Below are 27,689 nucleotides of genomic sequence, written 5' to 3' on the forward strand. Positions count from 1 at the left end.
TATAAAAACTTTATAATAAAACTTTCTTCAAACGTAATATAGTTAGCTCATTTTTTTAAATACACCCCTCATTAAGGGTTGTTCCACCCGACAGGTGTAAGAAATGCCTTTTCGACATCACGAGGTCAAGTACTAACGAAATTACAGTGTGATATCCGTAATACAGACATTGAAAAAGGGTGCGGGCCCTCGGATTATTATCGTACAACTGCATAACAAGCTGCCGTTGCAATTTCGCCAAAGAAGTATTTCAATGTCAGTATCGGAATCGATATTAAATAGCAAGAATTTAAAAACCCATTCTCGCGCATCAGATTACACCAAACAATTAAATATGGTCGAATGTAATATCAATATATTCAATGTAATAATAGAATATATAATCTTATGTAGAATACCATTCCACTGAATAGTGTTTAATAACATTAGTATGCAATCGACTATTTTCCACACTTTTTCAGGCCGTATAACATGCAGACAAGTGTTAAACATAATGGTGATCCTCGGTTTTATGCTGAACTACATGTTACGCGTCAACCTGACGATCGCCATTGTATCGATGGTAATTCCGAGCGGCAACGATACTTCAGACTCGAATGTTCATAACGCGTCCAGCGAGTGCTTCGAACGGGCAATCGCTGATAATGAATCGTCGAACTCTACGATCTCTTCGGTCGATCGTTCACCGAAACTCGGCGTACGTTGAACACAGAATTATTAAAATATTTATAGAAGTTTTAAAGCATCACTTTTCACCTTTTCTTCCTCAGTGATCGCTACGATTAAATTATCGGTTTGTTTATTAGGAAGATATAATTCAGACAAGGTATCCGTGGAACGAATACCAGGTGAACCTTATATTAGGTAGCTTCTTCTGGGGTTACATATGCACTGAATTACCAGGTGGCAGGCTCGCGGAAGTGGTAGGGCCTAAGAGGGTGTTCGGGTACAGTATGCTACTGTCGAGCGCTATCACATTCCTGACACCCTTGTCAGCGATTTACGGCTATGATGTGGTCGCCGTCTTGAGGACCGTACTTGGATTCTTGCTGGTATTTCCCTTTTCTCTATCCGAGTTTGGTTCAATGCAAACTGTGAAAGTGTTAAAACCAATGTCCTGTGTATATCCTCCCTCCAGGGAGCCACTTGGCCTGCTATGCAACCGATGACCGCTCGATGGATACCACCTACGGAACGTAGCAAATTCGTCTCCAACATGATGGGTAAGTAAGTACACATACGTACTTATTAATATTTTAGTACAAAAGGAATAATCTTCCATGTAACAGATGCAGAGAAAAGAATTATTGTAATATTTTTATTTATCAATACATGTTTTTACTAATATGTGCTTTAGCTTCGTCCCTTGGCGCAGCGTTAACGATGCCGATGTGCGGGTTTTTAATAGCCTCCTTCGGTTGGGAATCAGTATTCTATGTAACCGGGACCATAGGGATTGTGTGGAGTATAGCTTGGTTCCTCTTAGTATTTGATTCTCCGGCGCAACATCCGAGAATCTCTCTTGAAGAGCGTAGGTACATTGAAGATTCGATAGGTACAACATCCACGACAAAGGTGATCCACAATCAATACTATAGATATATATATAGAATATATGTATGTACCTGGTCAAGCATCATTGTATGTTTTTATCTACAGCGATTACCAGTTCCGTGGAAGTCTATCTTGCTGTCTGTCCGCGTTTGGTCTATCGTCATTACTCACTCGTGCAACGTGTTTGGATACTTTACCGTTGTCAACCAACTACCGACTTACATGAAGTACATCTTGAATTTTAACATAAAACAGGTACTTCTTCTTCAACTTTTATTTTCTTAGTATTCGTATCGTTCATTGAATTCAATCGCGTCTGTTGATTTTCCATAGAACGGACTGTTGTCCTCCTTACCGTACCTCGGCAAATACATATTCGCGGTGACGACATCCACTGTCGCTGACTATCTCTTCAAAACGAAGAGGCTGTCAGTAACGGCCATCCGGAAGATCTTCACCAGCTTTGGTAAATAAATAATACATGATTTCTCAGTCGTTGCACGTCGTAAGATATCTTGAAGTCTCGTTTGACAAATATTTAACTCGCTGAAGAACAAGCTTAATTTCTTTCTTCTTCGATGAAGTTAATATCCATGGTCCGACCTGCATTTACGTATTTGATGGATCGAATTGGGCTTTTCTTTCTATCCTGCTTATCTTATCTCACTTCTTCAGATCTCTTCCCCATTCATTTAATTCTGTCGTAGCTGTCTTCAGTCCAGGACTGTTGATGATCATCCAAGCGAATTACGGATGCGATCGAGTAGTATCTGTTTCAATCTTCACGATCGCTTTAACTATCAACGGCGCAGTAACCGCTGGCTACCTAGGGAACAGTTTGGACATCGCGCCCAACTTCTCTGGTACTATCTTCGGTATAATGAATACGCTCGGCTCTTTGGGAGGATTCCTAAGCAGCTACATGGTTGGATCCATAACGTACAAGAATCAGAGCTATCAAAGTTGGAGTACAATTTTTTTTATACTGGCGTCGATTTATAGCTTTGGTGCTATAACGTTTTTAGTGTTCGGTACCGGCCAATTGCAAAAGTGGAACAATCCTGAGCAGGCTCAGAACAGTAATCTTCCTAACGTGCACAAGACACCAGGAAAAGAAGAATCGGTACCTTTGAAGGACAAGACGGTACCCTAAAAAATGATCTCTGAAGACATAGAAATGTAGATTTCCAGATTTTCCAGACGAATGGTCGAAGAACAAAAAAAATCCAAAGCAGGACCCGAGTGGGATATTACATGGTTTGTAAGAATGACAGAGTATAGAGATTTTATAATTTTAATACAACAGTTTTTGAAGTGCGAAAGTATTAATACAATCTTCCGAATTAGTCGTGGGAGTGTAAACCATTTATGTAATACAAAACTGCGATACGTCTTTTCGACCTGTAGATTTTGTGAGAAATCATTATTTCAATTTTGATACAAATTAATCGCATTTTTTCACGCTATTTGGATACAATTTCATTTTATTCATGCGTTTGTGCACAGACCGAAGAACACATGGCGCACAGATTCAAGTGGCGCAAGTCCAAACGATCGAAGCATCGCGCGGCGCTGCGCCGCATCGCACTGTGCATTCAGTTCAGGAGGTTCAGGAGCAGGTTCGAGTTCCGAAGTTCCGAGTCGGGTCTCAAGTCTCCTCGTGAGATGAAGCGACGCGGCGCGGCGCACCCGCGTCGCGATGACCGGCGTACAGGCGCCGCGCGTTGCGGTGCACGCTCGCCGTGACGCGTGGCGCTGCGGCGCTACGCCGATGTGCCAGGAGGGCAGACCGCGTAAGAGTTTGTTCGACGAGCGGCTCGTTCGTTCCTTGTCTTTCCATGTTCTCTCTTCTTCCAGCGCAACTCGCGATTGGGCCAGCAGGTCACGCTGGCTCTCCGATATAATACCTACTGGATACGTGTGGTAATTCAGACGATTGCCCACCTGAGATCCATTCTTCATCTCTCTTATCGTCTCGGCATCTCATATAAGTACATCGTATGTAGTTCATGTTTCATCGTATACTATTTTTTCACATAATACATTGAACGTTTCCAATTGCTTTAATGATTTGTAGTACAAAAAATACATAAGGATAATTTATTATTTAACTATCACAAATTCTTTATAATGTCTAATTACTAAGCCATTTAGCGCAATTTAATGATCTTTGAGGACACACCGTTTCGATGTCAATAAGATCTAAAGTATTATTAGATATTATGTCTTATTATTTAAGCTTTTAGACTTACAAGAAGAACATCGCACTTTCTTTTTAAGAAGATCTCTTCCTGAAATCGCTTTCGACAGTTTCAAATTTAAGCGCAGTAATGTACTATAAAAATGGGAAAATTGTAAGTGGAATAATGTACTATAAATATGGGGAAAAATAAATGAATGGGAAATGATCTTATCATTTTTATGAGCGTAATCCTTGACAAAATGACCAATCCTGAGGGGTGGGTACTTGAAATCGGGGGTCATCCCTTCTTAAAATTAAATCATCTAAATTATCCAACGTCGATTCTATCATATCTCTTCTTTCATTATTTTCTTTATATTTTTTAGCAGGTTCGTTTTGATTTATTGCATTTGACGATTAGCTCGTTGGTTTGGTTCAAAATTTTGTTTCAGTCTAACAATTGGCGGAATGATAATTATATTAAATATAATTAAGTTCAAACACAAATTAATTTAATTTGACCTTAATTGTAAGTATCCAATAATATAATTTCGAAGTTTAATGAAATAATTCCATTTCCTAGGTTAGAAGCTACATTAAGAGAATGCGAAGCATCCGCGGACTGCAGCCTCGAATTCAATCGCTATGCCGGGATCATTCGGAAGTCAGAAAACAGACGGAGGTAGAACGACGGTGAAGTTTGCCGCGCGGGACCGCCCGCTCGATGAGCCATTTATCAGGAAACCAACGGATTCGACAAGTCGACGATCCGCCGGCTATGTTCCATCGCGGCATACTGCCCTGATCGCTTCTGATTAACTAAGGTTTAATCAGCTTTATAAGCTAAACTTCCTTTGCCACCATGCATGCGTATGATAATCCGCGGTTATCTTTCCGCGCTACGCTGGCTGCGATAACCGGAAATCTCACCGACGGAACGCGTTTCTGGTTATCCAATTCGTCGCGAAACGAGAATTGTCGCTTCGGAAGCTCTCCGCACCTAGCCATCTGCGCGGCTGTATCGATCACGCTGGCATCTGGGACACTACGAGCTTTGTATGCGTTCCTGTTCACGATATTCGCAGTACGTCGGACTTGAAGCGATGATCGACTTTACTGAGAGGAATTCCGAGGGTCGTAGCAGCGTCTATGCCCGATGAAATGTCTGATCTATTATCAAAGGCCCCGTGACAGGTGACAAATTCAGTCTAGAAGTCGAGATTTGGGCTAACAAAACCTGACTGACTGACGCTCAAGCAAAACGTAACAAGAAAAAACTAATATGTATTGCATTTCCATGATCGATGCCCCGTATTTTCCATTCGTACTTTAACTCTAGATTGCCGGAGTGAGTCAATTCTACTCACTGTTCAAGGCTCGAAATTCAAGCATCATGCAAAAGAAACAGAAATAAGAACGTCTGTGCTAAGTGTAATAAAAAAATCTGCGGGAAATGTATTTTAAAAATAGAATATATATGTAAAAATTGTTTGGAATAAAACTTTTTTAAAATAAAATTTCGACAGCATAAAACATCCGGCAAACTAGTGCTAATTGTTCACAATCTCGTATTGGAATTATATTAATAAATGAAACTTCATTTATACATTTCATGTATACTTTCTACTGTGTTTATGTATATTTCCCTTCTACGGATTTAAATAATTTCTACTATTCTTTGTATTTTAATGGCTCGGAAGGACAGATGTACGCTGAAAAAATGTACTGCAAGCGAGGTAGGATTTACCTTTCCTAAGAAAATTTTAGGATCCCTATTAAAGAAAACGGACCCTGACCCTGAACAGTATTTATGACTCAGGCCTCTAGTAGTAAACAGTTACTGATTAAAGTCTTTCATCGCAAAATTTTTATTATACAGGGTGTCTCGTAAATGGTAATACGGAAAACTTGAATAGATTCCTAATGCTTAGAGAAGAGGAAAAATTTATTTCCCAACTGACATCGAGTCATCAATTCCAGGATTATAAAGTGACCCTCCATCTGCAAGATTTATTGTTGTCTATTCTCATTACTTTATTCTTTCCCAGTTTGAGCAAATAATATTGCAACAATTACTACAAACACGCGCGAGACACCTTCGTATATTGTTCGGACGATATGGATACATTTTTTACAGACTGAGAATAAGAAATAGACGGTCCCGGTTACATTTTAAACACGCGTGCGTACGTAATTGGTCAAACGTTTTCGCGTCGAAGAGATCGGGGAGCGTAGAAAAGGAACGGTCCAGGACCGATTATTAAGGCTTCCTCCGGTAATAACGCGCTTGGAAAGCGAACGGTTGCACGCACCAATATCCCGAGCAACGCCGATGCCCTCGAGTGGCCGAGGAATAACTTTCCAACTACCTTCTTGCCGCCCCCGACTCATGGGAACCTCTCAGGGCCGATACAGCCAACACGCTCTTCTCTCTTCTCCCCTTTCCCTATTTTCTTCATATATTAAATTCATTGCATAGATTTACCTTCCAATCATTCAAGAAATCATAAAGATATGTGAGATGGAAAATGCAAAGAGAATAAAATACAATAGTAGGTAGTAAAATGCAGTGATATTTGCAAGGAAAGTAGGATTGGTTTCTGCCAGTTAGAAAATTTTCCTTGCAAACTTCTAACGGATGCAATACATCTAATGTCGTTTATCCGACCATCCTCTTAAAAGAAGTATTACTTCTAGCTAGGCTCTAGGTTTCTATACGAACGAAGAGTAACATCTGGTATGCGACGTTAACATTTGTATATAAAATCCGTAATGAGAGAGCGGGACTTAATATCTTTAGAACCACATTCGGAAGTCGGAAAGGAATGAGAAGACGAGGGAGAGATACGTGGAGGAATCGTGGGACAGATGATAGAGGAAGAGGGGAACGTTAGCTAGGTATGCGGGTGAGAAATACCCGGGGGCCGATCCGTCGACGTTTAAGGCGCGGGCCTTGCTCGATCGCTGGCTCGCTCGCTTCTCCTCCGTCCGAAATCACCCCGCGGCACCCGAGTCGGACGCGGACCGTGGTAAAACGGTTGCTGCATCCTCCTTTGAATCCACCTCGAGGACCACGAACCTGAGTCACGGCAGCGCACGCGATTCGAGGAATTCGAAATTGAACGCCCCCGCGGGCACACGCCGTCGTCACGCGAGCCACCAAACGCCACTGACCGGTCTCACCATTCTCTATCGCTGCCAGTCATCGATAAGAAAAATCTGTTTATTCGACTTGGTGATTGTTAAATATTAAATTCAGTATCCTTGCAACATGTTCTGTTAACATGAATGTTTGTTTCATCCGAGTAAAAGCAATTAGAAACAATTTTCTCTTTATTTCCTATCTAATTATCACTTGTGTTCTGTCCATACAATTCTATTTGATTGCGAATTATTAACTTACATTAGATAATATATGAGATTCAATTTGGCCAGCGGACAGTGATTTACTTTATGCTCTTAAATCTATCTGATCAGTATCAGTCTTTAACATGTGATAGCATATATGAAGTATTATCAAGTACTTAGATTCCTCACACATTGAAGTGACTGGACATTCTGTTTTATGTCCATAATCTTTATAATTATATACAAACACTAATGGGATTAATGTTGCCGATTAAGGATACAATTATAATATCATCAACAGTGGTGATATTTATCTGATGGCTACTTGTAAGACTAGATCAGCGATCGTTGCCGATCGACGAGAGCAACCTTGTTCTTGAAGTAACGAGCGCGAGCGCACGCGATGCTCGCGTGTTCGAGCACCTTCCGGTTTCCAGGCATGCCGGCGCGGCACCTTCTCTTCGACCTGCTGCTGCCGGGCTCTCTCGCATCCACCTGTCGTAACGCTTGTCTTTGAAATTTCCTCGTTCAAAATTTGCACCTGACAGCGTTCGGCCAGAGCAGCGGCTCTTTCCTCCGTTGGGTTGTTCCGATCAATCGACGATAGCCGAACTAAGGTTAAAAGTCGACGCAAATCGATTTCTTTTAGCCTTGACTTTATATTTACGAGCGTGAACATTGGCAAAAACAATGTTTGGGAAATACGTAGTTAGTCCATTGAGGATAATTAAAGTACATCTCAATTATACTTTTTATGCCTACTTCCGTGCATAAATCGAAATCTTGTTAAGTTCTTCTCTTTCGGAACTTCTCAAATGAGTCGATGATTCAAATGGATATTTCAGTTTCAGTCTCAGTCAGAGATTAGGTATCTGTAACTATCGTCAGGAAATGACTCATTCACTGAGGAGATTTCGATATAAACTGAGATCAATTTCAGTCACTGGACACACCTGACGTGCGTCTCGCGTTCCAGCGAGTCGAATGGTTTCCTCGGGAACGGCTAGTTCGTCGCGACACTCCTCTCGCGATCACCTGCTCGTTCGAGCGCAGTTTTAAAGCGTCTGCCGTTTTGCCCATCGCACCGTGCAACAAACGAGTGGAGAGAAAAAAGCGCAAAATTTATCGGATGCGCGCGCGAACGGCATACCTCACCTCGACTCCGAAACCAATTAAGACTTCCGATAACGCTCACTGCGCATCTGCGTCCAGCGTTCACCTACCGTCCCCCCTCGAAACGAGGAATTCGCGCGTGCACGACACTAAGACGCGTACGCTAAACTGTGCGAGCGAAGGCTAACTTTTATCTCTGATATCGCGTAAACGGAGATAAACAAAATTTCCTATGATGTAAGAATCCGACTTTCTATTTTATTTAATAACACGCTGTCATTTATTGCTTCTTATAATTAGAAGTCCACCTTCTTTAGAACGAATCGCTCCAAACGTGGATAAGGAATTAGTACCCATTTATACTTGCTCAATGAATTTCGCAGATACCAATAAAACTATAGTTATCAAATATCCCAGCCAGATGCAACGCATTCGCGTTGCCGACGCGAGCGACTAGCGGAATAACTGAAATTGTTTGTACAGTGGGTTGAATCGCGCAGTCACGCTGGCGCCAGTCGCACGCCGCCGCCGCGCCGTGCCGTGCCGCGCCGTGCCGCGCAGCGTCGATGGTAACTTTATATCGATTCAAAGCTCGCAGCCTCGACGGGATAGGATACATACTCGTACCTCGTCTCGTATACGTCGTCGTGCGCGACCGGGTGCTCGGTTAGCCGAACACCGATGTATTTATACATACGACGCGCCATGCCAGCCCGAGGTACATCTGTTTCCATCCGGGCACGTGTCGGCCCACGAAATTAGAACGGTCGGAAGAAGATGGTGAAAAGGCGTTGAAACGAGCCAAATCGAGCGCGATGGGGACTTGGAGATGTTGCATTAACCAACGCTCACTCTCAGCTCAGGCCCATTTCAATTAATATGATCGATAGCGTTCGCGCTTTCCACTGCTCGCTTCGCAGTCGACTTTTCACCATTTCATTTCTCTTAACATACGTTACACCTACGTGAAAGATATCTCTACCGCGTTCAAATTTAATCTAATACAAACACGTCAATATTGATATTAATTGATTGAAATAGATATGATAGTCACCGAATTATAAATTGTTTTATTGAATGCTAGCTTTCCTTTAAAGATATTGATCAAATCCGTGGTAAAGAGACCGACACGGTCTAGCAAAGAGTTAACAGGATGCAAGGACAACGTAAGCGAACACGGGGCGGTTTTTAAACAAGCATGTGGCGCCAGATGTCGGGGTTCGTAATTTTTAGAGCGAAGCACGCACCGCTTCCCGTTGTACTGTGGACGAACATACGATATGCCATGCATACGCTTCGCTTTGGCAAATGAGGAGAACGCGTAGCAGCCACCTTGGCTTCGCACCGATTCACCCCGATCGTATCGCGTTTCATAGTGGCAACCGTAAAGGCAATCTTTCACGCCACACCTCCATTCCTCGATCCCTCCAAGTCTTTGAAAAAAGCCGATCTCTATTGTCCCATTTGTATTAGAGTCACTGACGGCCGGAGTGAGTTCGCCAAGTCGGAATGCAATTATTCAAATCCGTATTCGATCGTTCGAGTAATTCGATTTTACAACTCTAAAATATCTCTGCTAATTCCGTTTTTCCTTTCGTCGCACTGTAAATTTTATATGGCTCGTTTACACATACCTGAAGCGTACTACCACCATAAAAAATAAGTATCTTGCAGGGCTATTTAGTATTATGAAAGTAAAAACTAAAATGTAGTTTCTGACGTGCCATTATACAAGCATAAATGTCGTTGGGTCCGTGAGTATAAAAACGGCACTAAATGAAAGGAAACGGGGCAAGGTGAGGCGACACGAGACACAAAAGCGAAGGTGCGCGCAAAGGGCGGATAATTATGAGGGTTAGAGGAACAGGTAGAAGATCAGCCTGTTCTAAGAAAAGAAGCGCTGGGTATCGCTTACACCGTGAACATTGACTCTGCTGGATGTATTTGGGGTATCGATGACACCGTATACAATTCCTTTTTCCACCTGGGTCATCGACCATCCTCGGTCCGGTATTACTTCCTCCGTTCGAAGACACCTGTGCTTTCATATTTCGAGCTCCTCAAATCCTCGGGCCCAACTTACTTTCCCTCTTTGCTACTACGGAAAATGACCACAATTCTGAAATCGTAGAAGACGTTCGAGTTAAAAGAATGAATTTATCAGACCTTGGATCATTTAATCAGTCACTCGAGATTTTTAGATTCTTAATATTAGTAATCGGTGAAGAAATGTATCGCTATTTAATTTTCAATTAATTATTACTATGATCTGTGCATAAGAACCGTACATATTGCACTTAATATTAACTCCTGAGTCATTAACTTCATTTCGCAAAGATTGTACCGCTACTTGTGTCATTGTTTTACAAACCGAAAACTTACCAAGAGGAGACCAAATTGAATGACGTGAAAGACAACGTCGTTTTTAAAAGCCAAGGAAACAAGGAATTAGAGAGGTCAACAAGTGGGCTTAGGTGGCCGATTTGAGAGGAGCCAGGAGGCTGGTTTCTTTCCTTAAGGACCTCGCATAAATCAGACCTGCCGCGGCGAGGGACTCGTTACGATCGCCTTCCACCACCCGCGAGCTTTCGTATTCGTAGACTTTCCTGAGACGAACAATACAGTCCTGATGCAGCCGGGACCGTAAAGGGTCGGCTTTTACCGAGCTTTGTAACCGATACCCTAAACCTATTCGCATTCTCTTGTGCACCTGTCCGACTCGTTCTGTCCTCTCGGTCGTCTATTCTGGCCCGACGGCACGGGACTGTGGCGTGACGACGCTTGCCACTTGAATCCGTGACAAGGGAATTCATATAAACACGAATGGAATCCATAACAATTCGTAAGTTGTGATATTGCATGACATACCAGAATTCTATCGACAAATATTTATACATCACCTCAAGTCATTGTCATTTAAATATTATATATAAAGCCTCATTGTCATTGTGTATATCTAAAGAACGAAAAATGACAGATATAAATTCAAAAAAGCTAAACTTATGGAGGAATTGGCATAAATATAAAAGGCGAGATATCATTTTCTAACCACGACTGGAAGTAGGTTTTCTTTCCTTGTTACCGTTCTCTGGTGATTTCAATGGGAGAATGTTCGTCTAGAATTATAGGATTCGGATACACGTATACTTGAGGATACGATTTGAAAAAATGAAGTCGAATTATATAGTGGTCGGGCGTACTTTTAGACTGAGGGATAGGCAGGTGGTGGTGACCGTGATCAGTAGACGGGCGAATTATTTCGCGAAGATCGCGTGGCTCTTCGCACCTGCCGCTGTCAAAAACGACGAGTCTTTCTCACAGCCCGTCGATGACTCGACCCAAGTCGAGTCGATACACTCCTGCTTCCCATCCTCCTGCAACTCTTCTACGAGTCATTGTTGCTTCTTATCGCGACGGTAGATCTCATATTTTTGCAAAAGCGTTTTCCGACAGACAGTAAAATGCCTGGGTAAACATATTTCCTACTATAAATTGTTAATGTAAAAATAATAATTCTTATACGTCACATCGAATTATTAGAATCATAATTATATTTGAATTATCTCGCTCGAATTGACGATACCGTTAGAATAATCTCAACCACTGTCATTATGATTAATTACATATATAATTAGAAATCTGAATTAGATTCAAGAATCTGCGTTTTCACCGCAGAATCAGTATTCGGTTATACTATACTGACTCATAGAAAAATCGTTAGCAGCATACCGTACAGTGGACGCTCCGGGCGAAGAATCGCGTCGGCCGTTCGGAATTCGGGAAGGCGTGCGCGCGTGCTTTCGAGGGCTTTGGCCCGTAGGAGACCACTGGCATTAAAAAGTTTATAGTAGTAATTTGTAGCCGTTCGAAACGGCCGGAGGAGAGAAATCGGCGAACGCGCGCTCCCACGCTTGCTCGCTCTGCTGCATGCCTACGCGATAATGGAATCTCTCTTTCTTTCCTCGGTATCGTTTCGGTAGCGAGTTGACGACTCTTGATCATATTCGGCTCGTACGCGATGTATTAGTGGCCGATGTTTTTCTACAAAATTCACATCGACGAACCGTGAGAAAGTTATACGAGAGCCGTGTCTATGTATGCGCTTAAGCTGTTTCTCAGATAGCGTGCGGATCGAACGCGTGACAGGTGAACAGACGCGAACCGATCGGAACGTGCTCCTTTTTCGTTTACTACGATTCTGCGCTCAATAACAATCTATTAACTGATGAGTCAAACTTTTATTTCATTTGTAACAATTGATAATGACGCTAGGGGGGTTCGTTCGATCGACAGATTGAACCGTGATTCGAAGGGAGATTGGTATCGATATCTTGATGGAGGAAGCCAAAACGGAGCGTCGCGGTGCGACGGAGGGATGGGGAACTCCCCGGAACTCAACAGGTGGCTCGATCGAGAACGGGATGAGGGAGAAAGAGAAAGCTACACGTGTGCACAAGAGGGAGCGAGAGGAGAGGGAGAACCGGGATAAGAGCATTCTTAAGCGGCTTTTCTCCGAGCGCAGCCGCGCCGCGATCGTATTTCATCTCGCATCGTTTATTTCTCACGTTCTCGAAGCTCGAGGGCTCCGGCTTCCTGACTTACGGTCCTTGAAATATCGCGCGCCAATTACGCGTATACGTACCTACCTCCTGCCATGCTCCTGTCCGTAGGCGGTCGATGAGCCGAACCAGTTCTCTTCATTTCTCGCGCTGACTATCTCGCCGCGGAAACTTGTACCGTTTCTTGTTCTCTACTCTTGTCAACTCTGTAAGCCTCAGTACCCTCGTACTTTACAGAAAGTATCTGGTTCACACTGACAGTCATCCCATTCCCAACGAACTTGTCTCCCTGTCTTAATCATAGGTCATACAATTTCTAATGCATACGCAAGAAAATCTAGCTCTTTGTTATATCTTTGAGCTAAAATCGGCATCGTCGGAGAATGGAAGAACACTGTGAACGATTGGGGAACGAGTCGAGTCGATTCAATTCGATTTGGTGGAAGCGTTCTACGCGGACCTCAGGTATCCGGAGCCTGGAACAGCGGACCACTCGCTAAACACCGCGCCACGGTGCACCTGCTGCACGACATCATTCATTGCCTTTATTTCTCTACTCTCCAACCCCTCTTCGCCCGTCGCGTTCATCGTTTTGCATTCCCCGCGCCGCCCGTCCGCACGCACCCGGTCTCCTATCTCATCTCATCCGATGTTACTTCTCCGTGCTCCAACTTGTCGCGCTTTCGTCTTCGCTAAACAGCGACGAGGAACAGGTAAAGCGCCGGAATTTCAAGAATTCGTCATATTCCATCGGGATTTTGTATTTACGAGTAATTACACAGTAATTTTACGTAATCAAATTAAGGTTAATGATACTACGATCTCACCTGATGAAAAAACAACTTCGAACTGTTCGATGAATGAAAAGAATTTGAAGAATTAAGTAGATCTCGGGGTTAAAAATATTTCGCACATAAATTGAAATAACAGATCGTTTCTTGTCGCGTTAATAAAATCGCAACTGTGGTCGGAAGCCTTAGCTCTTCATTGATCGGCAGAGGAAGGACGGAGGCATCCGATAAAAAAGCGGCAAAGGAAGGGAGAAGAGACAAATGTGTGAAATTCGAACGCTTTAATCAGTCGTCCAATTATGCGGCACGAATCGTCGAACGATGCGGGTCCACAACAGGCGTAAAAGACCGAATGGCGTAGGTATCGAGCGCGGGGTCCGAGGAAGGAAGAAATAGAGAGATAAAGCGAAATATATACAGGAAGGGCTACGGAAAGGGAGCGCGTGATTGGCGAGCGGAAAGAGGAACCGAAAGGGAAAGACGGAGAGAGCGATAGAGATGTAGGGAAGAGAAAGGACATATGGCAAAGCTTTAATAATTGAAGCTGACACTGGCGCAGATGCGAACGCAGCCGCACAGTCCGCCTATCAAATATTTAGAGATTATAAAGTACGCACATGCTGTTGTAACGCGTCGTTTGTGTGCGCATCCTCGCTGCGTGACACGCTTGTGTGCACGCGCGTGAAAACGGACGCGCGACTATCCGGGATTAGTAGTTATGAGTCTAACGATAAAAGCAGATCCCCTGATTGGTAACTACTGCGCGGAATCCCGCGAACGCGAGAGGATCGAACGAAAGAGCGCGGAATAAGATTTGTTAGCGGTTGACTGGTAGCCAAGGAAGCAGCGGCAGGTGCGTGTGCCGCTACTGACAAATCGCAACGCCCTCGGAAAAGAGGACCCTTGCCAAACTCGCTCGACGGGTTACCACCGAGTACACGCGCCCCAAATGCTATCCTCGAGCTAAAATGTCGCACGAAAACGTAAACTATGAGGGTATCCCGGTTTGATTTCGCTTCGCAAATATTACTAAATTGATTACGCTTAGTCATAGGGAATCGTGAACAATCGTCGAGAATTATAGTGGCAGATATTAAACTAATCACGTTTTCTGTTATTAAGGGAACGTAGGGATGATTCGATATCTATTATCTATCATCAGACAGCCTTTCAATTCTATTTATATCATAATAAATTCATGCTCGATTAGATGAATTCTCGTTACCGAAATACAGTCATGATTAAACGAATTCATGTTTTCAGGTCTTTAATCATTGATTCGTGGCTTTTGAACTTTTGAACTTGATCGAACTGTTTTCTATTCTAAATCATTTTACCCCAAGTACGAACATCGCGATTAGAGTTTTGTATAGTTGATTATTTGTTAGACGTTACTCGAATAAGTACAATTTTCCAGTTTGGTAGCAGCGAAGGATAAGTGGGAAATCCCGTGGTCGAGGGTTGTACGGTTTATGGCCGCTGCCCTTGGGGATTTCCTTGGCCTTTTTCGTCACATCGGTCACATCTGGTGGACACACGTACATCCCAAGAAATCTGCCTGCTCGCCTTTCTTCTTTAATACCCTTAACGCACCCCTGTCCGCGCATATGCTTCACAGATACCGTCCCGAAACATTGGGGCCTCCCAGCAATACTCTTCCCTCATTACCCAAGCTTTCTGTCAATTCCCAAGTATTTATGGTTACAACTGGAAAAACCCGGGTCGAGTACATACGTCCTTTGTTTGAAGTACTTCTTAACATTACTAATTGTTTATAATTACTAGTAAATTATTTTCATTATTTCTTAAGTGTCTCAGCATTTTTTTAAAGGGAAAGTCTGATTACCTTTTTTTATTTTCGAATAGAAAAATGAATCTAGTGGTGTAGAATGTGAGGGATTAATAAAATGATTAAATTCAAGGATATTGATTAATTAAATTAACCGATAAATGCAGTGTTACTAAGCAACAAAAAAAATCAGAGTTTTCTCTCGACACGTGGAAAACGCGGAAAATCGAACGAGGAACAGTGAACGAAAGCAGCGGCGGTAGAAAATTATTAGATTACACGCGCGGGTCGCAAGCGAGGACAGTTGCATAGCTGATAGCAGCTGTGATATCTCACGGTCGTTGTACCTTATCGGGAGTATCGATCATGTAGTTAATCGAATTTGTCATGAAGTTTCATCGCGACACAGAAGGTAGATTTGCGTAATGATGGGGGGACTTGCGAGACTTTTTTAATCATTAGATATGTACCTATATTGATTATTTATTAGTCTCCTAGCACATCTGTGTGTTTCACAGCCTCTGAGAAGTTTCAATTATTTTCATAATAATTTTTAATAAGACTGGCATGAGAGAAAAGTAGAATCTCGTTCGAGTATACTAAGTCAAATTCCTTGACTGGACGAGCTTTGAGCTTGTGTTTGTGCATGTTTTTTCTCAGGTATGTAATTTGCTGTATGAGGAGTAAAATGAAGTGCCTGTTGAAAAATGTTGGACCCGTGAGTCTCTAGAAACTTTGAAAAAGGTTCGACGTTTATTACTCCATGTGCAATCGAACATTCGCCAAATGGGCCCCACGTTTATGTGCTCGTACCTCCGGTCATACAGATGTCGAACACAGATGTATATAAGTTAACATGCGGTACTATAAGGGTAGGTATGTCCCGAAGCCAGGCAGAAACTAAATGAAATCGAGGGTTTTTCCGGCTGTAAACGACCATACCTCTCAGGCCGACCTTTCCTTACGCTGGCTCCCTTTGTGCAAAAGCCATTGAAATCGGAAAAAACAATACATCGGAAGGGACGGTAAGCCGTAAAGGAAAAAAATAACGGTGTCGGGAATGTCCGAAGAAGGTGACGATTGCAGTACATATGTTGTGTTTCCGTAACAGAATCGAATGGCAGTAGAGTCAGTAGAATTGATGATTTTCATCAATTGGAATTAAATAATAAATTAAGAAATCTGCCTAATAAAATGAATTGGGCGTTTAGGCATCGGTTTATGTAGTTGATGCATGAATTTCTAACACAGCGATACAATTGCTGAGACTTAGTTAAATCGAGACAAGCAGTATTTGATACTCATTTGACACGTGATGCAAGGAAAAATAATTACCGTGCATGATTATTATGATATCTAACGTCTCATGAAACTGACAGCTCACCTTAGACACTGTTTCGTAATCATTGCCGATCGGTATCAATGGTATCGATCGGGTAAGTCTAGATGAACGGGAAAACGTCTGAAAATTAAGAATGGTGCGCGGGGGCGGGTCGAACGAATCGCACTCATGTTTATTTCGCACCGCGGGTGGTTCGGCTCGAAATCGAGCCGGGAAAGTTTCACAGACGTTTGCACGGCAACGGGGCGATGAAAAAGGAGAGAGAGAAAGAGAGAATGGAGGGAAAGGATCGAGAGCGCGAAAGAAAGGGCACGATGGAATAGAAGGAGAGGAGACGAGAACCGTGAGCCAAGAGCTGTGAGACGGAGGAGAAGAAGAAGACGAAGAGGAAGAGGAAGAAGGATGGGACGGACGCGGAGCGGAGCAGAGAAACCAAGTCAAACTCTCGGTCGGCTGGCGCCGTTCTGTCGGCCCCTGCTGCCTCTTGCCGCCAACAATGCGCGGCCTGGCCTCTTCCCATTCCCCGCCGTCCTCTCCGACGTCAACGCCAACACCAGCATCACCATCCTCGTCACCGACGATCCAGCTCTTGCGTGGGATACGCTCTCGGCTATAGTCGAGACCAAAACATTAGTCCCGTCGTATCACCCTTGCTCCTCCACCAGCTGGACGGATGTTCAGCCGGAATCAATGCGAAACATTGCGTTGCGTCAAATTCAATCTGTCATACACGTATTAATTATAAATTGATGAAACGGCAGAAATTCTGGTAACACGTGTCGTTAATGTTACGTCAACTCAAATAATCCGTTTAAAACAAATTGCATCGAGTTTACGTCACGTAACAATATTGTAATACTACTTCAGTTACACAGCTGATTATATATATAAATTAGACATTCGGTGTACAAAATAAAATGTGGGAAATTCAAACAGTTGGCAAAATCTCGGAATGCGCATCTAGCAGAATGCGTTCGTCGTTTCGACGGATTCGCACCGAATCTCGAGTGTATCGGAGTTTAACGTTGCTCGGCGCCGGCGGCCAGCGGAGCCTGGAAAAAGAAACGACGTCTGATGCCGTCGCGTCGCGTCGGTGTTGGTGATCGCCGTGTCCGTACGTTGGTAGTGGTTGGTTCGAGTTGTAGTAGTGGTAATGTTAGAGGGACGGCAGGCAAAGTCGTGGAGTGGGTCGGGTTCGGGTAGAGGTGGTCGCGCCAGGCCAGTTGGGACTCCCTCGCACGCGTGCACAAACCGAGACCGAGACGAGCCACGGCACGAGGAGACTCAGTCAGTAGCTGTTTGGCCGCGATCGTGTAAAGGTGTCTTCTGTTGTGAGACAATAGTTTCGACTTCTAAGCGAAATAGCTGTGACCGTGAGCGAGTGTTCCCGCTTGTTTTATTAACAGTGATCCGGATTTGTTCAGTCTGTAAGGATGAAATGCGCATGTTGATCGCAGTGTCACAGGACAGTAAGGAGGACAAGTAAGAGATAGGAGGCGCGTGAGGCATAAACTTGTCTGCTACACGTGTTCTTTGAATTGAAAGAGGATTCCGCCCCGTGAAAACTGGTGCACGGATACGGGGTGAGTGCGTGTGTGGTGAACGAAAATAGAGAGAAGTGTTTTCGAACTGGTGCCTGAAGTCGAGTATCCGGTCCAACATGACCCATCACGTGGTGGAATCCATCTCCGAATTGTCAGCTATGATGAAAGGTGAATATCGTTACTGCACAGATAAATTTCTCGTTCAATATAAATTTTTAATTCGTTATTGTTTGAAAATTTGTCAAGGCTTAGTTTTATAAGAATTATTTACAACTAGTAGTCTCAAATGAAAATCTTCTTCTATGAGAAATATTATTTAAAAGCGTTTGAAATCCATTATGAATTTATATTACTCAAAAAATAAAGTAATTTACTTTAAACTGGCCGATTTTCCTTTCAATTATTTATCAAACTATCAGTGAAAAGCAGTAGATTTCGTATTTTGTACGCTACGAAAGAGAAGGATCGATCTTAATCAATGCTTAACTTTAATTTAATTCTAATCAAGATCCAGTCGATATCCACGCAGCCTTTCGATATTATCAAAAGAAATCGGTTAAAGGAATCTGGACGCGACGTAATTTAAACAATACGATATGAAAGTTAGATATAAATGTGCAAACGGTTGAGAATATACGAGTATACGCGCTTGTGTACATAATAATAAACAAATAAAAAAATATTCATTGTCGAGCTACTAGCACCGCGAGGAGAATCGTAAACGGTGCCGTAAACGACGTCGTACGGTCGATTGATAGTTTGGTGGGAGTCGCGAAGAACGATAATTATCGTTGCGAACGGCGCCACCCGGAGTCCCGGCCCGGCCCGGCTCGGCCTGGCCTGTTCCGCGAGAGATCGTCGGCTGTAGTCGAGGCCAAAAGATTACGCATAGTTCGCTCGGGCAAGCTTCTCCGCCAACGCAACGCTTTCAGACACGCTTACATAGTCTACCTTAACGAACGCCTCGCACGTGGTAGTAGCTCGTACGCGATAACCGTAACGCCTGCGATCGTAGAACGTAAATACCAACTACATACGTACGTACGTACGTACATAGGCTGTTAACCGATGCGATGGATTGAGCTTGCACTTGAAATCGTTACTTAATCGTTATCTAATAAGTGTGAGCAAAGCTTGGATAGATATTCATTTTATCGTCAGACTTGTACTTTGACTCTCACACTTTTAGTCCACGGATCCTGTAATTTTTTATAACACTTCTTCTGTACGCATCTTAGAATAAATCGTTTAGCCGCCATGTGTATGCGATGTGTAATCGAGTCATGCGATTACGAACCAGACGCAAAGTCCGCTCTGTTTCACGGAGGATCGAGATCGTCGCGCAGATAGATTAATAGAAACAGAGAGAGAGAGAGAAAGAGAGAGAGAGAGTGACCAAGAAAGTTAGTCTGACAGATACGAGGCTGTGAGAAGTTGAAAGAGAACGGGATCTTGCGGGAGACGGTGAGACAGAATGGGAAGGAGAAGTGACAGTTGATAGAGGAAAGGAGAGGCGCGAAAGAGAGATAGGAAGACGACGGCGCCAGCGTGGGTTGGCACGAAACAAACGACCTCTTGACCAAACTCGAGGCTCACCGTCTTGTCTAATCGCTGTCCGCTTCGTTTCACGTTTCCACGAACGACCGCGTTTCTTCTCTTCCTTCCCTTATTTCTCGCCCTCTGCTCTACCCTTTATCAATCACGTCCGATGAACAAATCCGATCCACGATGTCGCATTAAAGAATGAAATTCAAACTCGTAACGAGGATGCTTGCTCAAAAATTCGTCTTACCGTCAATAGCATTGCTGGGTCATACCGACATGCTTTTATTGCTCGATGACAAAAATGACCTTCAAGTTAACTGTAGAAATATCTTTCTAATATTTATGTAACTACTACAATGTAATATTTGAACCTGCTTCTCCTTCTTTTGTTAGTGAGAAACAGTTATTCGGTGGAATAGGTCCTTGAAGGTGATTTTCGACAACTAATCGTCCGGACGGAATTACCTTGGTTTTATAGACGCTTCATAAAATCTGATCGTTGTTGAAGTAATAAAAGAAACCGCAGCCTGGAATTAAGATTACTCCCTGATTAACGGGCAAACCAGAGTTTGAGCAGCGCGGGATTATGTTGAATGTAATCGATATTCTATTGTGCGTGGTACGCTCAGGTAGAAAGACAGAAAGTAGGGTGTAGGAGAATAGGTCGAGGGGGACGGGACCCTGGAACAGAAAGCGAATGGCAAGGTTTAGGCGACGAACCTACCACCCACCTGTGCGTTAAGTCGCACCTGCTACCTGAACCGAACCTCTCTTCCGTCTTTTCGGACCTGTACCCTCTTCTCATAGTCTTTGGCCCCTTCTTTAACTAGACACCTTTCTGTTTATGGCGCGCACCTGGAAAGATGGCTAACGGAACAATCGAAAATGTTTCAGTATTGTTCCCGTGCTCGTCAAAAATTTACTCGAATAATGCAATCAACTCTATTTTCTTGTCCGAATTGAATCGCATTTACATTTTCAATTGTCGACGTGCGTTCACGCGCTTTGAGCTTCGAAAATCGGCTGAAAATCAAATAGATCGAAGTAGCTGGTGAATATCAAATCTCCGGATAGTTACAGCGCTGCGTTTACGTTAACGATGCATAATCAGAGTTGAGTTACCGAGAGGCGGTTTATGCTTGTGGGATGGAAGAGGAAAAACGCGAGAGAACAGATAAGAAGAGGACGCGAAGATGGCGCTAGCCAGATGGTTCGCGCGCGAGTTACGTTTAAATCGATATCGTCGTTGCTATCGCCGCAAAGTCGTCACAATTTTTTCCTTGAATCAAAGTAGATATAAATACTTGGGCACTCGTATTCACAGGAAATAATTATAACAATGGCGTACGATGGTTGATCATTCATTTTTCAAATTCATTCTACAGAAGTGGTTATCGTATAAGCGCATATCTTGAATCGGATCATCGGAGAGTGTGACAACGCGCGTTCTAAGAATGTATCGATAATGTAATCAAGATTATCTTTCAACGCGTGCGAACGTTCGGTCGACACAGTGCAGAAGTGCGGGTGCACCTATGACCAACGCGTTATCCGTGATCTATATCGTACACTCTGTTTTGCAATACTACGAAATTGGAGAACAAACAATGCGCGAAACAAATCTGGTAATTTTCGTTCATCAAAGAGTCAGACAAATTGTCAATCGAATTACACTTTGAAGTTATTTACTCCGATTGCACATTGACGTTTACACTAAACTTGCTGATACCGCGAATCATCTTCCCGTGAGACGTTTACTACTCGAAACAGTGAATCGACCGAATATAGGTGCTCCTCGTTCTCCTGCTTCGCGCGGTCTGTCGGGCGACGCTTATTTATAATCGGCGCGAAAGTTGGCCACGGTTCCCTTCTTCGCCTTATTTCAAGATTCGCATCCAGGAACGTTATGCTCGACCTTATTTCTACCGCGTAAGTTTGCACCGGAAGCAAGTGACCATTCTTCTCCATGACACGGCGTGACGAATGAATTCCGACTTTATCTTTTAATTTACTCGATTACTACGGAGTATTGATTACGCCTGGGCTTCGATTGAGGAAATTCAAAACGCGAAGTGACGACTGCGAGTGTGCGTAACGGAAAAAGGAGGAAGAAACGTTGACGATAGGAGGATCCGCGCCGTTCATACGGCCCTGACCAAAAAGACCGAAGATATGCAGGCTGCGGTTAGTCGGTACGGCTTCGCGCCAGTTTACACAGATGTCCAGATGTTATTTCGGTTTGTTTGAACAATTGCCGAACGAGACGACAAAGGTGCGCGGTGTGTAGACCGCAATATTCGCAAGAAACACGTGTTTACTGCCCGTGGAACATCTTTCGTCCGATCCGATCGATATCGATACTCTTCCCGATGCAATATCTGGTATGGTATCACATCAAACTGGTATCAAGTGACTGCGCTATATCAGTACCGAATACGATAATCCGTACAGTTCCTCCATACCACGTGATTATGGGTAATCACCTAAAATTCATAGAAACATCGATAGTCGACGATTTCTTTTTCGATAATCACTGGACATGCTTTTTGTTACTATTTACGACTTTAAATGATATTAAATACTCATGCATCAGTGCTCTTGGCAATATCGGATATTAATATTTATTATACAAACATTAATCAGACACCGATACTTTCTAATGCGAAATTAAACAAAGCAAAGGAAAAGGAAATTACGCGCACAGCAGCATCCAAACAGTCGTGGGCGCCAGATGGTACCAAATGGATGCTACGCCGAGCCTGAAAACATCACGTCTTCTTGTTCGAGAAGACGTCGAGACAATGCGAGACGATATAAATCGTTTTGACAATGCTATTTCAGTAATCAAGTACCTCTGTTTAAAATACAAAAAATAAAAACAGAAAGAAAGAGAAGACATAGATATAATATTGTTCATATATTTCGGTCGTTCATTCATAGATATAATATTTGTAGTTTTGGAATTAGACAGAGTAGGTGGAGTAGGAAAGTAAAGATATGCATTTGGCTCCGTTAATAACAAGATAATTCATACTATTCTCGTTTTTAATCTTGGAATATATTTGTTCTCGGTTTCAGTCGGTGCCATGACAGGCTCTGAGAAGGATGCGGGCTTTTGCAGCGGCTTCGAGGAGGATGACATCTCGAATCTGCATTCACCTAGTGCATCAGAAGACAGCCTAGAAGTGCAGGTGATGCCGATTTCGTTGAAGAACAAGAGAAAACTGGCTGAACCGCGGAAAATACGAGAGGGGATTTCTGCCCCTCTGAAAAAGCGGAAGTACGAACATGTCGAGGAGCAGACGGTGCCAGACGAAGAGTCATCGAGAACGGTACGATCGCCAAATCCGTTTCGACCCTGGAGCTGCACCAGTAAAAATGTCGCTGACTCTAAACTGATTACGGTAACGGAGAAGAATACGAATCAATTGTCCACCTTCTCCTCGACATCGAATGAATCGACCGCGACAAGCATAATCTCGAGCCATGTTAACCATCGACATCATCATTACCACCATCGCTACCATTATTCTCATCACCATCACTACCCGACCAGCGGCAGCGATAATCGCGAGGATGACCGCAATAATGACGACGATAATAACAAATGCGATCAGGATCACGCGAGCGACTTAAATGGCGAAAACGGGGAGAGGGATACCTCGGAGAAACAATGCGAAGGCAAGGAGACTTTGCCAGGTAGGCAAAGGCAAGACAAAACGCGCGCTGTTCGAATCGAGACAGACTTTGCTGCAGCCTCGACAAAGATAACAACGCCGGAAACGACATTGTCCTCGTCCGCCGCGGCATCTTCGCATCCGAGATTGCAAGAGGAACCTCTGTCTCTTGTGTTGAGAGGGGACGTGGCCGCCAGGGTGCCTTCGCATCCAGCGGTAAACGGTAGCTACGAGAAAAGCTATTCCGTGGAATGCGCGAACGTTTCTTCCGCTTCTTCGTCGATATCGTCTTCGTCTTCGTCCTCCTGCTCATCTACGTCGTCGTCGCCGTCACCGTCATTTTCGTCGCTCTCCTCTGGTCAACAAAATCATCGAACGCGGTCGAATGGCGAGAATTCTTGCTCGACGACGACCGTGTCGATAACGTCGACGATAACCAGGCCGACGACGACGGTGACGGGCATTCAGAGTGGCCAACCAACGAGGCAGTACTCAACGGCAGGTCAACAGAGAAACTACAAGAACATGACTCGAGAGAGGAGGATAGAAGCGAACGCCAGGGAAAGGACGAGAGTGCACACCATAAGCGCGGCGTTCGATACACTGAGACGTGCAATACCCGCGTATTCGCACAATCAGAAACTGTCTAAGTTGTCCGTGTTGAGGATCGCGTGCAGTTACATTATGACCCTCGGGAATATCGTCAATACTCCCGAGGGCGAGCCAGCCAACGGTGACTCGTTGGGAGCCTGCGTCGATCTTGTGTCCAGGACTATTCAGACGGAAGGCAAACTTAGGAAGAGAAAAGAAGACTGAATTCATCGCGCGCGCGCGCTCGATGTTTCAAACGGAACGATACGTATATTATCCGCCAAGTCTGTTTTCTATCGCTGATCTTTTAATCAGCTTGCAATATTGCAATGGCAGCCAGAGAATGGCTGCATTTTTATGAATCACTCAGTAGAGAGATTCGAAAAATTAAGACACTTAGTGATACAAGAATTTGGTCGATAGTGTAAGTATTACGTTCTGTTGCGACAGAATTATCGTCTCACTGACCCACCGATTGCTAAATAATCGAACGACCCTCCACGCATATACCTGACTGTCTTTCGAACAAGCGCTGTCTCGTCGTTCCTTGTTGGCATTTCTTTAGCCTTAAGATGCGATAGGAGTCTTATTTTCAACAGTAAATCTTGTCCAGATTTTTGCGAATTATTAATTATTATCAAACGTCGAGATAATTTTACGTACGTACATATGCATATTAGAGCCAATACATGGCGGTAATATTCGCAGGTAATTTGCAGTTCCAGTTAGTGCGTGTATGATTGTTTTCTTTTCAACTAACCTACCTCGAGCCCTTACATCAAACAAGATTGTTTCACTTTAAATAAGATTCAAATAAATGAAAGGACAGACGAAAAAGTTAGATTGTTTTTCCATTTGTAAAATATCGACTGTAGCAGAAAACAAATTTTTTTTTTTGGAAATACAATGCTTTGTATAACGGAGCTGGCCCGAACAAAACGGAGCGCGGTACACGTAAAGCTACCACAGCATTGGTAACTTGGTTCACAGCCTGTGCTGGTTCCGTATGTGGTACATACAAGGTGTACGTTTTCGACACGCGGAGAAATTGTAGCCGAACACCTGCTGACAACGAGAAGCAGGTGCATTTTCGACGTTCTCATGAGCGTCGCTTAATTTTTGCCGATTACACGCGGCGAATAATAATTGAACGCAACCTATCCTTATCTCGCGTGCTTGCGAGCATTCGGTAGCGAGTTGCCTTGAAATCATTCACGGTCCGCAATTATTTTATCTTTCGTGGCAATTAATTTACTGATAGAAGATGAGTAAATACGAAATTCAAATGTGTGTCGGTGATCGATTGTTCGAAATAAGTTTGTCAAGTAATTATCGATGATTTCAAGGTAAATGAATAGAAGACAAGTGCTTTCGCACTTACGATAAATTGTCAAATTAATAATATCGATTCGGTAATTATCGATAATAAAGTTTCGGTATCACTTCAGAGGACATTGGCAAATGAAATTAACAAAGTATAATAAAAATAAGTGATAATGAGATGCGGAGCGTGCATGAGAACGTGATAGGAAAAAGAATTGTGGAATTTAGGGAATGAAAAGGAGGGGGGGAAATGGAGAACGGGAACGGGTACGAAACGGAACGGCGAAGTATAAAGCATGATTAACGAGGCGAAATACTGTCTGGTGGGAGGTTGCCAGAGCGTTGGCGCCAGCTGACCGGCGTCGCGTCGCGTCGCCTCGCGTCCCGTCGCGTCGAACGACCTACGTGCACCGCACGGACCACTGTCCCGCTTCCCGATGCGACTCATGCGACCAGATCGCTCTCTTCCCAAGCCTCCCACTTGACGAATCTTCTTTGACTTGTCAGTCCTCTCGATCTCCCAATACTTTTTGCCCGCGACAGATCATTCCTCTTTAAACATTGAACTTCAATGGTGAACGTGCGAATTCAATTGATTTTGCATTCTCCTGTCACTGTCATTGATTCGACTACGATTATTACTGTAATCGTATTGGTTGAAAGTACATGCATAAATTTCTCAATGTAAAAAAGATTAAACAAGAAAAGATAATTTAGCATTAGTTTTGACGCGAAGTTTGTATACCAAGCTACCAGATACGATCAACGGAAACATCAGTTTTGTAACGCAATATCCATCGCGCGTGGATTCATCTATTTTTCACGTTATCTGTTGCGTATGTACATACACGCAGAAATGCGAGGCGATGCACAAACGGTGTAAATAACGAGCGACGGACATCGATACGTCTGTTGCGTTTAATTAACCCGGCATCAGCAGACTTTGGATATGTACCACGGGGTCGCAAAACTAAGCGTTGTATATAATTCCCTATGTATTGCGTTGTACATATCTTCCGTCGAACCACAGGTGTTCCAAGGCGGGAGGGGAGGTGAGTCGAAATTCGTTCGAAGAAGGATTAGAAATAGGATACGTTAGCCGACTGACTATTGTAAAAATGAGCATCGTTTGCGACATGTCCTATCTCTCTGCTATCTGCTTCGCCTGTACGCCGCGAGGCGAGGCGACTACGTACGTACAGTGGCTTGCGAAAGTATGCGAACACATACCAAAGAAAACTTTTGTTTGCAAGCAGAAATTCATTGCCGTTGCGACAGATCCATGACTATCAACGTTTTGCTCGAGTATAAAATGGAACGCCTTCTCTCCCGTTTCGGACTTCATTCCGCATTGAAACTGCTTTATGTACATGCGCGCGTATTATGCAATTTGAGTATGCGTACTTCCACCCCCCGTGTAATTCGTACATAGCAACGATGCCAATTTAAAAATGTTTGTAACGCTATTTTTATCTATTTCGGACGTGTTTACTGTCTGAATACTTTAGTGTATCAAAATAAGTATAAAACTATTGTTTAGATGAGTAAATATAAAACTTTTGTCAATGTTTAATTTTTTATTTTTTTAATTAAAAAAACAAGCTATGTGATTTTGTTGGTCTATTACAATTCATGAACTATGTTCGAGTTTCTTTATCTCAATTCTTATTTTTAATTTGATTACAATTGACGAGCAATGTTTGAGTTTATATAACGCAGAAATCGTTGCCATTTTCACGTTTACCTAACGCATGATTCATAAATTGTTTCTACGAGTGTCGGTATACTTTCGCGAGCGACTGTATGCGCTCCTCGCATAGCCGATCCGAGAGTGATCTTGTATATAGGATGCGACAGTGCGGCGCCAAGCTCTCGCATACACGGAGCCAGTTTCCTCTGGTGTGTTTCACCGCGCAGCGCGGCGTAGAATCGTGTGGTACGCGCGCACACACGATACGAGACCATGCTCCTATATACTCTGGTTGTTCGGAAAGAGAAGAGAGGAGAAGAGAAGAGGCGGCCAACCCGACCAGTCGACTCGCAAAAACGAGCAACGGGCTACCGGGCAGAACACGCTTCTTCTTCGGAACCCACGTGACGCACGACGCGACGCAACAACTCCGCGTTTCTTTAGGTCGCGTCGATTCTTTCCACGCGCTTTCAGGACTCGCTCCGATCGCTATCGTTATTGTTCAACAAGATCTTGAACTCCGATAGATTGTACTTTATTATACTGCAATATTATGTATGCACTGAGACCGAACTCCACAGCGTAATAAATTTTATACTTCATATGTTAGTTTCTGACCTGAAGTCACTGTGTTCTTCTTC

General features: G+C 43.5%; 2 protein-coding genes across 6 annotated transcripts in view; both read left to right on the forward strand.

Moving 5' to 3' along the window:
- LOC108629291 (putative inorganic phosphate cotransporter) overlaps positions 1–3,963 on the forward strand; it is a 7,387-nt gene extending 3,424 nt beyond the window's left edge. The window contains exons 2-9 of one of the 3 annotated variants that reach the window (XR_003389693.1): positions 462–697; positions 807–1,052; positions 1,139–1,223; positions 1,358–1,575; positions 1,660–1,809; positions 1,888–2,020; positions 2,262–2,811; positions 3,061–3,963. Coding sequence is in view for 2 of the 3 variants with exons in the window: in XM_018031880.2 (XP_017887369.1) it covers positions 462–697; positions 807–1,052; positions 1,139–1,223; positions 1,358–1,575; positions 1,660–1,809; positions 1,888–2,020; positions 2,262–2,707 (1,514 nt within the window). In the remaining variant the exon portion in view is untranslated. Of the gene's footprint in view, positions 1–461; positions 698–806; positions 1,053–1,138; positions 1,224–1,357; positions 1,576–1,659; positions 1,810–1,887; positions 2,021–2,261 lie in introns of all 3 variants that reach the window. The other 2 variants (XM_018031881.2, XM_018031880.2) reach the window with 2 other exon arrangements.
- Positions 3,964–17,899: 13,936 nt separating this feature from the next.
- Positions 17,900–27,671, forward strand: net (atonal bHLH transcription factor 8-like protein net). 3 transcript variants are annotated; one of them, XM_018031753.2, is made up of 2 exons: positions 17,900–18,390; positions 22,846–27,671. In XM_018031753.2, the coding sequence occupies exons 1-2, from the start codon at positions 18,339–18,341 to the stop codon at positions 24,258–24,260; spliced, it is 1,467 nt and encodes a 488-aa protein (XP_017887242.1). In that variant the 5' UTR covers positions 17,900–18,338; the 3' UTR covers positions 24,261–27,671. The 3 variants fall into 3 exon arrangements, with proteins under 3 accessions (XP_017887242.1, XP_026672958.1, XP_017887243.1); XM_026817157.1 differs by lacking the exon at positions 17,900–18,390 and adding an exon at positions 20,739–21,959; XM_018031754.2 differs by lacking the exon at positions 17,900–18,390 and adding an exon at positions 21,973–22,148.
- The last annotated feature ends 18 nt before the right edge of the window (positions 27,672–27,689 follow it).

This window comes from Ceratina calcarata, unplaced genomic scaffold (genome assembly GCF_001652005.2).
Source record: "Ceratina calcarata isolate Rehan_Ccalc_2016 unplaced genomic scaffold, ASM165200v1 scaffold557.2, whole genome shotgun sequence".
Taxonomy (NCBI): domain Eukaryota; kingdom Metazoa; phylum Arthropoda; class Insecta; order Hymenoptera; family Apidae; genus Ceratina; species Ceratina calcarata.

What these genes read in the sequence shown, in the direction of transcription:
- net (XM_018031753.2), top strand. Translation starts at nt 18,339, where the DNA reads ATGACCCATCACGTGGTGGAATCCATCTCCGAATTGTCAGCTATGATG. An exon ending in ATTGTCAGCTATGATGAAAG is followed by an intron (nt 18,391 to 22,845) that starts GTGAATATCGTT and finishes TCTCGGTTTCAG; the next exon opens with TCGGTGCCATGACAGGCTCT.